The 12,147-nt window shown below is 44.0% G+C and overlaps 1 protein-coding gene across 1 annotated transcript in view; it reads right to left on the bottom strand.

The window, feature by feature from the left end:
• vwa8 (von Willebrand factor A domain containing 8) overlaps window positions 1-12,147 on the bottom strand; it is a 200,185-nt gene that overhangs the window by 23,038 nt on the left and 165,000 nt on the right. The window contains exons 38-39 of the mRNA XM_033032907.1: window positions 6,458-6,566; window positions 1,393-1,549 (exon numbers count right to left, since the gene is read on the bottom strand). Coding sequence (XP_032888798.1) covers window positions 1,393-1,549; window positions 6,458-6,566 — 266 coding nt within the window. The remainder of the gene's footprint in view (window positions 1-1,392; window positions 1,550-6,457; window positions 6,567-12,147) is intronic.

Below are 12,147 nucleotides of genomic sequence, written 5' to 3'. Positions count from 1 at the left end.
TTTTTTTAAAGTCTGCGGCATTAACTTGTATAGTTTGCAGAAAATTTGTAGCAAAGCTGAGCACAGGTCTGAATTGGAGTTAAGTACAGGAAGTGAACATGTCTCAGAGCTATCTGAGAATCAGTAATTGAAAGGAAGATGTAGAGAAATATGTAAAAGTTCACTGCCATCATATGTTTAAATGCTGTCATATGTTTAAGTGCCACACATCTACAGTTTCTGCGTTTCCTTTGGCCAGATATATCCCTTGAAATTATTTTCATTGGGAGCATGTCCTCTTACAACAATTTTATCCTGATTTGTTTATTCCTGCTGTCATGAAACATCCTCCTCAACATTTTATTAAGAAATGCCAATCTAGATAGATAGATAGATAAATACTTTATTAATCCCCTTTTCAGGGAAATTCAGATGTCCTTGCAGCACACTAATAGAAACAGAACATAACATTAAAGAAGAAATTTAACATTAAAACATAAAAACATCCCCCCACAATGGTTCCCACTGTGGGGGAAGGCACAAAGTCCAGTCCCCATCCCCTTGTCCACCCATGGTCGGGCTTATTGAGGCCTCCGCAGTCGCCGCAACGGTGGCCCGATGTTTCAGGCCCTCTTGCCGGGTGATGGTGCTCCGGCGTCGGGAGAACCCTCTCAGCGGCTTGGGACACCTGGAACGGCCGCTTCCTCACTGGAGACCGCGGCTTCCGAAGCCAACAGGCCGCGTTGGACGGAGCTCCACCACTGGCGATCTCGGCGAGAGATCCCAGGCTCCGCGATGTCAAAGTCAGCACCTCCGCCCGCAGCTGGCCTCTCTGTACCGCCGCCGAAGCCGTGATTCTGTCCGGTCCCCTCAGGGAAAGCCGCTCCAGACCCGAGGACAGGTCGAAGATGCTGCTCGGAGGAAAGCCGCCTCTCCGACCAGGTAGGGACTGAGAAAAGCAGTTTCCCCTCCCCCCCCCAAAACCCCTCCACACATAAAAAGACTAGACCCCTAACAACACACTTTTAACGTACTAAAAATTTAAAAAAGTGAAAAAATGGACAGCTGCAGGACAGGCAGCCATACAGGACGGCGCCCCCTATGCGCCTGAACCCATATTTATTAACAAGCATCTTCTCCTTCACTCTGCTCTCCGACTCCTTTCCAACCTCCTCGTCACCACTGCTCTTCTTCAACACACCTCCTCCAACTAACTTTCAATGGCCCCCATAAAATTCCTCAGAATAGAAATCCTCAGAGTTGGACAGTTCACTCAAGAGGACACACTTCCTTGAAACTACAGTGGATGTCCTTTCATTGGGGACTACTTTCACGAACTGAATACTCAAGGGATCAGAGAACAAAACAAATGCAAAGTTCAAAATTTACTGCAATGAAACCCAGGTTACATACCTCTCCTTGAAGGCTTTTTCACCCATCTCCCTGGCGGCTCTTTTGACTTCCTCTGGTACAGCATCCTTTTCAGCCTGTGACACCTGATGCACCTTGTGTCCTGCATCTAAGCGATAGGGACCACCTTTCCCTCCCAGGCCAGCAGTATCTCTTCCACCTGGGAGGAGAACAGGTACCGATTACAGAAGCAGAAACATGGAAGCTTGTGGCTTAGCTCGGGCACGGTGGGGTTGAGGGGCTAAGTTACGCAAGCTGGGTGCCTGCACTAGGACCAATGGTGGGATCAGCTGGGGGCAGAAACGTGGGAGAATATGTTGGATGCGGACACTGGTGGGATGAAAGGTAAGGACCAGTGGAATTCTATCATTGTTCCATCGGGGGAGAGGGAGAGCAGAACAGTATGGCACAAGGAGACACAGCTGGTGTGAAACCATGTTCACTAAAGAAAGCAGACATCTCAGATGTCCTAGAGTAAAAAGGCTCATCTTGAGAGCAGATTGAACGGAGATGGAGAAATTGAGAGTGAAGGATGCATCCTTGCAAGAGGCAGGGAGGGGCCAGGTGTAGTCAAGATAGCTGTGGGTGTCAGTATGCTTGTGGTAGACATCTGTACATAACCTGCCCCCATGATAGACATAGAATGAATTAAGGCGGCGAGAAACGTCTTAGTGAATTTGAGGGCAGGGCGGTAAAATTGATGAATTCAACAAGTTCTGCACGGGTGCAGGAAGCAAGCCCAACGCAATCGGCATCAATTTTACTCAATATTCTAGCAACTGGAATCTCTCGTCTTTCTGTCCGTGTTTCTGTTTGTTTTTTTGTCAGATCGTTGATGAAGATTTGTCCTCCTAATGGTAAAGTCATGTCAGTCAACAAGTGCTGCCTGGATCAGTGTGGGGCTAAGCATTGGACTTAAATGTCCCCTAAGTCACCTAAATATCTGACAGTCTATTGGGAATGATTCAGCTACACCTGCTCCTCTGAAATTCACTGATAATGATCTATGAAAATCCACATGATGGAAATTTATCAGTTGGGTCTCCCATTCAATGACTTTACAACTCGGGAACTTAAGCATTGAGGCCCCTACTGACATCATTTACTGAAGGAGGAGGAAATTAATCAAAATTCAAAGGCATCTCAGGACACGTGAACTGTCAGAGATGTCCATCTAACTCCCATGAAAAGGAAGTTGAGCGGATCACAGAGCACATTGGCCAACCCCAATATACCTCTTGACGACTGCATGAGGAAAGTCCACTAGAGTAACAGATAAGACGGGTCATCTTTGGAACAGCCCTTTAAACTCAATATTGAACATAAAGTTAAGCTACTACATGTGAGTAGCCTTTAAATGACATTATAGTTAATTTCTGCCAATCAATTCTTATTCGTCTTATTCTGTCAGGCTTTGAACATTAAGGGGAAATTGAAAAAGTAACTTTTAATTTAATTTTTTTATTACTTTTCCATTGTCTTTTTTCTGTTATTTTCCTTTCCAATCTAATTCACCCTCCTTTCATTCCTTCCTATTTTGTTCACAACCTTACAATCTTTGGTTAAACGTTAAGTATTATTTGCCCTATTCAATCAACACTCGTATTCCAGTTTCCTTGCAATGCCATTATCAGCACAAACTTCCATCAACGTGGTCAGAACTTGTTTGATTTGAAGTGTGCAGGGGGCAAGTCTAACTAACAGCAAACACCATCGAAAGGGTTATGACAGCAAATTCCAGCAACAATGTCCTTTCAAAAATGTATTCCAGAAACACCTATCTCTGTCCCGCCCCCTTCCCTGACATCAGTCTGAAGAAGGGTCTCGACCCGAAACGTCACCTATTCCTTCTCTCCAGAGATGCTGCCTCACCCACTGAGTTACTCCAGCAATTTGTGTCTACCTTCGATTTAAACAAGCATCTGCAGTTCTTTCTTACACACCATTCATATGGTTCCAGTTAAGTATCAACTCGCAATCTTCACAGCAAAATAACCGGAGTTACACTCCTGCATAACAGTCAAAACATTAGTTCAAAAGCAGCATAGACCAAATTGCTTGTAATGAATACTATAAACACTGCAGCTTGGGGCTAAGCTTTGTTCGATCTCTCTGTATGACTGCATAAACGTACTCATATTTTATATGATGTTGGGGTTACTGTCAACTGCTCTTTGAGTGTAGCTTTGCTCTGCAGGTTGATGAAGAGACCTAATTGGTCAGAGAAGGATAGTTGACAAATCACCCTCTACAATAATTCTCAACACTGGTGCCCCACAAGGATGCATTCTCAGCTCCCCTACTCTACTCCTTAAACACTCACGACTGTGAAGCCAAATACCAATCCAACTCAATCTACGAGTTTGCAGACGAGACGGAGTACAGAAAGTAGATTGAGAACCTTGTAACGTTGCCAAGACAACAACTTCTCTCCCTCAATGTTAGCAAGTCAGTGTGCATTGATAGCACTGAAGTAGAAATGATCGAAATCTTCAAATGCCTAGGATTTTAATACCACCAACAATTTGTCCTGGACCACGACAACGAAGCTATGGCCAAGAAAGCTCACTAAATGTTGCACCCTTTATCCTTTATGTGTGCACTATGGACGGCATGATTGTATTCATGTATGGTCTTTTCTTTGACTGTAACACCCAGCGGGTTAACAAAGCTCTTCATTGTACCTCGGTACATGTGACTATAATAAACTATACTAAACAATAGGAACTGGAGAAGGCTTTGCAATGTGAATGGTTATTCTGCAATCATAACTGATTTGCATCTTAAACCCATCTACTGCAGTTGTCTCCGTTTTGTAACCCTTAATAACTTTATCTTATGAAAACCCATTAAGCACAGATGAGAATTCCATAAACAATCACTGCTAGCAGCAGCTCCATTATTGTCTGTGCAGAACTTCTTCCTGAAGTGACTCGTAACTATAGTGAAGTGAACTATAATTTTAAAGCTATGGTGTTTCAGATGGACAGATACACAGAGAGCTCCATCCTCATCACCAAATAGTTATCTGGCCCCAAAGTACTGAATTCTTTACACAACAACAAGACTGCATGGATCAGAAACGCCATACAAATGCAAGTGAAGCTAATTTATCAATGAATTGAAGTACTGGAAAACAAATAGCTAGTAAAAGTACACTCCATATTGCTGTTTGTATTCCATCATTCTCTGTCCAGATATTACTATGCTTCTCTTTGGAGCATGGATAAGATGCATAGACACAGTATTTTACTGCAGGGTAAAGAGTCTGAAACTAGAGGACGTCCATTTAAGGTGGAGGGGAAAGATTTAAAAGGGACCCAAGGACCAACTTTTTCACACAGAAGGTGGTGGGTATATGGAATGAACTGCCAGAGGAAGTGTACAATTGTGACATTTGAAATGGCACTTAGATAGGTACATGGATAGGAAAGGTTTGGAAAAATGTGGGTCAGGAGCAGACAAGTGGGACAAAGTTGTTATGCAACTTCATTGAATGGACAAGGTGGGCCAAAGAGCCTGTCTGCATGCTGTACAGCTTGACGACTATTATTATAAATATATGGATGGGCTGGTGGGTGCAAAAAATAGGATGTCTTTATATCACAAAGCCTAGCTCCCAAACAAAGTTTCAATATGATAATGCTTGTGCTGTTGGTCCAATGTCATTGATTCACTGTCTTTGAATGACATAATCAGGGCACTTTATCACGGTCTTAAAATACAGCTGAAAGATTAAAAAATGCATGATTGGCATTTAAAAATGTTTGTTTTTTGAAATATCTTTTCAAAAGTAACATGCACACACACAATCTCACACGTACACATTCAGTCTCACACAGACAGGTATTACATTTCTCAGACACACACATAGTCTCTCTCCCTCTCCCACACACACAGACACATTCACAGTCTGCCACTCGAACACACTCCCACATCTCTCCCTCTCTTAAGGGCCTGTCCCACTGGCAATTTTTTCAGCAACTGCCGGCGTCATTTCAGTGTCGCCAAAAGATTTTGAACATTTCAAAATCCAGTGGCGACAAAAAAAATGTTGCGACACTTGAAAAAACAACGCACGTCAAACGTCATCATGCCACGTCACCGCCGCACCATGCCACAAATCTTTCGGTGACCTGATGCGTCAGTCAGTGGTGCCGGCAATCGCCGAAAAAAATCACCAAGTGGGACAGACCCTTTACTCACACTCATAGTCTCTCACAAACCAGCAGGCTTAATTTAAAAAGACGCAAAGTGCTGGAGTAACTTAGCGGATCAGACAGCATCCCTGGAGAACATAGATAGGTGACGTTTTGGGTCGGGATCCTTCTTCAGTACTTAACTTAAAACCTGGTGACAATTGGGCGTGAAAATAAAATACGTGACAAAATCAGAACAAGCTTTCTCTATGTTAAAAATCAGCATACAGGCTTCTTCTATTGTCTCACTTCGCTAAACCATACAAATCTTGCCGTTGTACGACCTGTTATGTTGGGTGCAGGAAACTAAAGGAAAATGCAAAGCCACTCACTGACTAAAAAAATTCTTCCTCATCTTTCTAAAGGTATATCCTTTTATTCTGAGGCTTGGGCTTCTGCTCCTAGACTCTCCCACTAGTGGAAACATTCTCTCCACATCCATTCCATCTGAGCCTTTCACTATTCGGTAAATTTCAATGAGGTCCCCTCTGATCCTTCTAAACTCCAACGAGTACAGGCCCAGCCGTCAAACGCTCATCATATGTTAACCCAATCATTCTTGGGATAATTCTCGTAAACCTCTTCTGAACACTTTCCAACACCAGCACACCCTTCCTCAGATATGGGGCAATGAAACTGCTCGCAATACTCCAAATGCAGTCTGACCAGTGCCTTTCATCAGCATTACATCCCTGCCAGTTATATTTCCAATGAGCGAGCTTGCTTGGACAGATAGAGAGGGCCATCCATGAGATGTCTGTATTCTGTTTTAATTATGATCTAACGTTATTATCAGCCTCTGTTTTAATGTACAATACTATTATTTTTCTCCCGCGGCTTAAAAAAAAAATTCCTTTATCTGTACTGACCAGTACCACCAGCCCATGTGTTGCCCCCAACATGAGGAGCATTTTGCACGTCAACCCTTCCATGTTTCGGAGCTGTCACGTCCAGTCCACTGTCTTTCTGTATAGTAATCTGCGTAGAGAAAAGACAAGGTGTTCCTGTGAGGCACCCTCCTATAGAAGATGGAATAAGCTGCCAGAGGAGGTAGTTGAGGCAGGGACTATCATGACGTTTGAGAAACAATTAGATAATAACAATTAGTCAATAATAAACAATACAGGTATTGAATAGGACAGGTTTAGAGGGATTCGGGCCAAATGCAGGCAAATGGGACTATTGCAGATGTAGACATGTTCGGTGGTCGGCGTGGGCAAGTTAGGCTGAAGGGCCTGTTTCCACACTGTATGACTCTACGACTCGATGACAACACAGAATGGGATGGACACAAAAAGCTGAAGTAACTCAGTGGGTATGGCAGCATCTCTGGAGAAAAGGAATAGGTGAAATTTACGATCAAGACCCTTCTTCAGACTGAGAGTCAGGGGAGAGGGAAACGAGAAGTATAGAAGGTACATAGAACAAATGAATTAAAGATATGCAAAAGCAACGATGTCAAGGAAAGGTAGAGCCCACAGTGGTCCATTGTTGGCTGTGAGGAATATAAGGAATGATACAAACAGTGAAACTCAGCAGGACGACAGTGAAACTAGTACAACTGTGAGAGTGAGAGAGAGAGAGAGGAGATGCAAGGGTTACTTGAAGTTAGAGAAATCAATTTTCATACTGCTGGGTTGTAAACTGCCCAGGTGAAATATGAGGTGCTGTTCCTCCCCAGCAGTATATTGATTTGTCTAACTTCAAGTAACCCTTGCAGCTCCTCTCTCTCTCTCTCTCCATCCCTCCCCCAACCCAGTTAGATTGTACTAGTTTGGTCCCAGTGAGTTACTCCAGCACTTTGTGTCCTTTTGTGTATTAACTATCATTTTCAGTTCTTTGTTTCAACTACATATAATGAGAACACCTTACTTGGTTATAGCAGACAATCATCAATAACAAACACCATCACTCTCCCCCCCCCCCTCCATCCATGGTCTGTTATAACGAGCGTTTACTCTACTTCTTCTGAAACAGTGTTGACAATTGTGTGGACATTTTGTCAGTTGTTCATACTCAATCTGCGTTTAGCAGAGCAAAAGATCTGGAAATGAGTATCAAAATCAGACAGATTGTGAGAAATCGTTCTTTAGCAATAAAATAATTGATATTTTTCCCATATTCCGTAAAGATATTATGAATTTTAGTGGCTGAAGGGGAAAAAAACTGCATTTTTCCAGTGTCCTTTTTATTATTTGGTTCTCCTTACTGATCGTTTAATGTTCAATTAGTTATATATACACAAATAACCCTTCAGCCCACACAGTCCATGCTGAACATCAGATATTCCTTCTTACACTAATTCTGCATTAACTCAGTTTATTCTTCCCACACTTGCATCATACCTCCCCCAGATTCTACCTCTCACCTACACAATAGGGGAAATCTACACTGGCCTACCAACAGGCATGAATATGGGACGTGGAAAGAAAATTGAGCATCTGGAGGAGACTCACATTATTGGAGACTCACATTGATTTTGTTAGAATATAAATTACCACCAGTGCATTTATGAGCCTAGACTGAAGCCAAAGAAAACGCTTCAAATGATTTCTGTGGTTCAGTGCCAACACAGTTCTGCACCCAATACATATTCATGTGCATGCACCTCCATCAATACCACCTCCCTACCATCCCTTCACACAAGTACTTATATCATGCCTTCAATGTTCAAAATATCGCTTAAGACATTTCACGGAAATGATTAACAAATAGAATTTGACACGCAAGAGAAATATTATGCTGCTAACCAAAAAATACTTGGTTGGACACAGGGCAGCAGCAAGACAAGGCATTTCTACATGATGTAACAAATACAGAATATTACTCAAATACATCATCTTTTCGTGTCAGATCTTGCCACTGATCCTTTTCCTCACTGATCATGACAGGAAGCCTTAGGAGTGGCTTTTTATAAACGACTCCGTGTACATAGGTCAGTCTGAAGAAGGATCCTGACCTGAAACATGTCTGTGCATTGCCTCTACAGATGTTGCCAGACCCACTGAGTTCCTCCAGCACTTTGTTTTTAACCGAAGCACATAGGTATTATTTTAATGAACAGAATCCTCAATTCTTCCCCCCTTAGAACCCGAGAGAGATGGCAGGTTATCAGCAGCATGGTGAACAACACTGGTGATATGGGGTGCTTCAAATCAAAGGAGAAATTATGAGAATTATTTTAATTATTAAAAGATGTAGCTCTGACAATTTAATAAGCTAAAATAAAGTCATAGAGAGATGCAGCACAGAAACAGGTCCTTCAGCCCGCTGAGTTCAAGCTGACCATTATCCATCCATTGACATTCATCCTATAGTTGACTGAGTCAAAAGTGCTTAATTGGCAAATACACTGGACTGGGACAATGCAATTCTTAATTGCTGCAACTTTACAGGCACATTAAATGCAGCATCACAACAAATAAATGTACCATAAATTATCTGTATTCTAGTAAAACAGTAAGATAGTGCAAGGCAAAGTACGTAATATGACCTTAATAGTGCAAATTCCACCACTAAAGTATGTAGGGTTGTGATTTGGGTTGTGTAGAGTGTTTCAGGGGTTTAATGGTTGGTGAGAAGAAGCTGTTCTTGATTACTATTTTTTGTGATGCTGGTTAAGAATTAGGAATGGCATAGGAAAACAAGAAGTACCGTATGTTTGTGCAGTATCCAGCCAGGCGTCAGAGAAGAATTCCACAAAATGTTTGACTTAACAAATTAAATTGCAACTGATGTGCCTGTTATTTAGTGAAACCTTAGAAACTGCTGACTGACTAGGCTGTGCTGCCCCACATTCTTTTAAAATAGCTTCCTCCGCCTGGTGTGACTGGAGGCTTCCCAGCCAGGTCCTACTCATTGAAATTTACTGTATCCGGAATAAATCACCGGGTGTATGGACATGGGGGAAGACAGCAATGGGCAGACCCCATTGAGTACATGAGTCCCCTGCTTGGATTCCAGGGTTCATGGCTCTATCAGGTGGTGCTTCTCTCAGCTACACTGAGGAGTGCATTTCAGAGCAAGCAGCTGTGTGTGGTCGAGACTCTCGGGGCCAATGTAGACCTTTAAGCTCATTCTGCATAGCAGGAACACAAGTGGCTTTGAAAGGCAGCCAGACCTACACCACTGTCCAAACGTTAGATTAATAGAACACAGAACAGTGCAGCACAGGAACAGGTCCTTCAGCCCACCATGTCTGTGCCAGTGTGACGTCATTCCAAACTAATCCCATCTGTCAGCCTCAATGCTTCTTAAATGTTGTTCCACCACCTCTGCTGGCAGTGCATCCCAGGAAACTAGTACTCTCTAAATGTGCCTCATAAATCATGTTTAAACTTTCCGCATCATGCCTTAAAACTATGTCTTTCCAATTTGACATTTCCACTTCACAGAAAAAGAAGAGGAAGTCAAACAGTTACTGGAGAGAAAATAAGAAGAGCCGAGGTTCTGATCTGGGACTCGGCCGTGCCTGTACAGAAGACCACTGATCCACAAGTAGGCCTGGAACAAGTCATGCCATGCAGAGCAACAAAAAACAAGCAACACTGCAGGCTAGAGGGAAGGAACCGATCCAGGATACACACCCAAACTCGTTATCCAATCATGTTAATATCTTTGAATGCTACTCTTACAGTCTTTCAGTTTATGACACACTTGCTTCTGGGTCAAAAGGCTCTGGGTTCAAGCATGTCTCTGAAAAGAATATGAAAGGCAAGAATTTAAATGCAAACTTCTTCTTTTGTTAAGATGGTAAGTAAGGAAATGTCATGGAGAGGAAAAGGATCCAGGGGTAGTCTGAGAAGCAGGTGCTTTGTACATCTTCCTGGCAGGATTTTGTCATTAACCAATTCAAAAATTTACACATAGCAACCATTGACAGAATTCTCAACCTCTATTTCCAATCATATCTTTCCCACAGCATAACTCTTCCATTTAGCATACTGAGCCTCAGCAAACTGGACTCCGGTCGTTGAAACGTACACCTGCCATGCAACTGGACAAGGGATACCCTCATGGATCAGCCTCTGTCACTGCAGGCAGAGTGAGGGATCATGGCCAGTGCAGGGTGCAGCCTTTGGGACTGACATGGTAATGTTGAGGGACAGGCTTCCGTGTGGTGCACACAAGCTTCCTGTGCAGGGGAGGGTTTAGGCTGCCATTGTGGGGGATGGCAGGCAGCCAGTACAGAGAGCATGAACTGCCAGTGCAGAGGGGTGGATCACCAGTGCTGGCATGGGGAGAAGGCAGACCACCTGTGCTGGCAGGTGCCACTGTAGAATGCCTCCTTCGCTCTGAAGCTGCAAAAGTGTTCAATTCATTGCCTCAGGTTCATCCCCAGTCCCTGTGCAACACCTCAACGACAAATGGCGCCGGTGTCATAGCCCTAGACGACTGTTCTTTGAGGCACATCCATTGTGTCAAGGCATCACAACACTGCATGGTAACCTGAAACTGCATGAAGTGCTTGATGAAAGTGGGTGCTTATATTTTAGAGATACAGTACAGAACCAGGCCATTGGCTCTCCGAGTCTATACCGACCATGCCAACTAACATTCTGCTTCAGCTAATCAACTCACCCTAAATTCTACCACTCATATATAACTTGGGGCAATTTACAATGGCAATTAACCCAGCAAGCCGCATGTCTTTGGGAAATGGAAGGAAACAGGAGCATCCTCTCGAGCTTTGGGGACTAAGGGACGACTTGATAAATGTACGTACAATTATGAGAGACAAGATAAAAATCAGGGCAAAAATGTCAAATACTAGGGTGCATAGCTTTAAGGTGAGAGGAGCAAAGTTTAAAGGAGATGTGCAGGTAAGTTTTTATTTCAGAGAAAGGTAGGTGCCTGGAACATGCTTTAGGAGGTGGTTTTAGAAGCAGACGTGACAGCCACTTCTAAGAATAATTAAGATAGGCTCGTGAACAGTATACAATACATACAATACAATTCAACTTATTGTCATTTGGACCCCTTGAGGTCCAAACGAAATGTCGTTTCTGCAGCCATACATTACAAACAAATAGACCCAAGACACAACATAATTTACATAAACATCCATCACATTGCTGTGATGGAAGGCCAAAAAAACGTATCTCTCCACTGCACTCTCCCCCCCCGATGTCAGAGTCAAAGTCAAAGCCCCCGGCGGGCGGTGGCGATTGTCCCGCGGCCATTAAAGCCACGCCGGGTGATGCAAGGTCGCGCACCGGGTCTTGGTGTTAGAGCCCCCGGCGTGCGCTCGCAAAGTCCCGCAGCCATTCCAAGCCGCGCGGGGCGATGATGTAAGGCCCCGCTCCAGGTGCTCTTCAACCCCGCAACTTGGGCGGGAGAAGTCGCCGTTGCGGGAGCCCTGAAAAGCGGTCTCCCTCCAGGGACCCGCGGGCTCCCGGTGCCGCCGTCCGCCAGACCCGCAGTTGCAGCCTCCGAATCTTCGGGGGTCGGGCCGCAGCAGCATCCACCACAGCTCCACCCGCTCTGGACTCGGCCAGCTCCGCGACGGTGAGGTGAGTAGTCGGCACCACAGCCCCCGGTCTTCCTGTTGGAGGCCGCT

This window comes from Amblyraja radiata, chromosome 14 (assembly GCF_010909765.2).
Source record: "Amblyraja radiata isolate CabotCenter1 chromosome 14, sAmbRad1.1.pri, whole genome shotgun sequence".
NCBI classification, from domain to species: domain Eukaryota; kingdom Metazoa; phylum Chordata; class Chondrichthyes; order Rajiformes; family Rajidae; genus Amblyraja; species Amblyraja radiata.
Note: the sequence above shows the minus strand (reverse complement) of the source record. Positions and strands in the feature narration are given on the sequence as shown.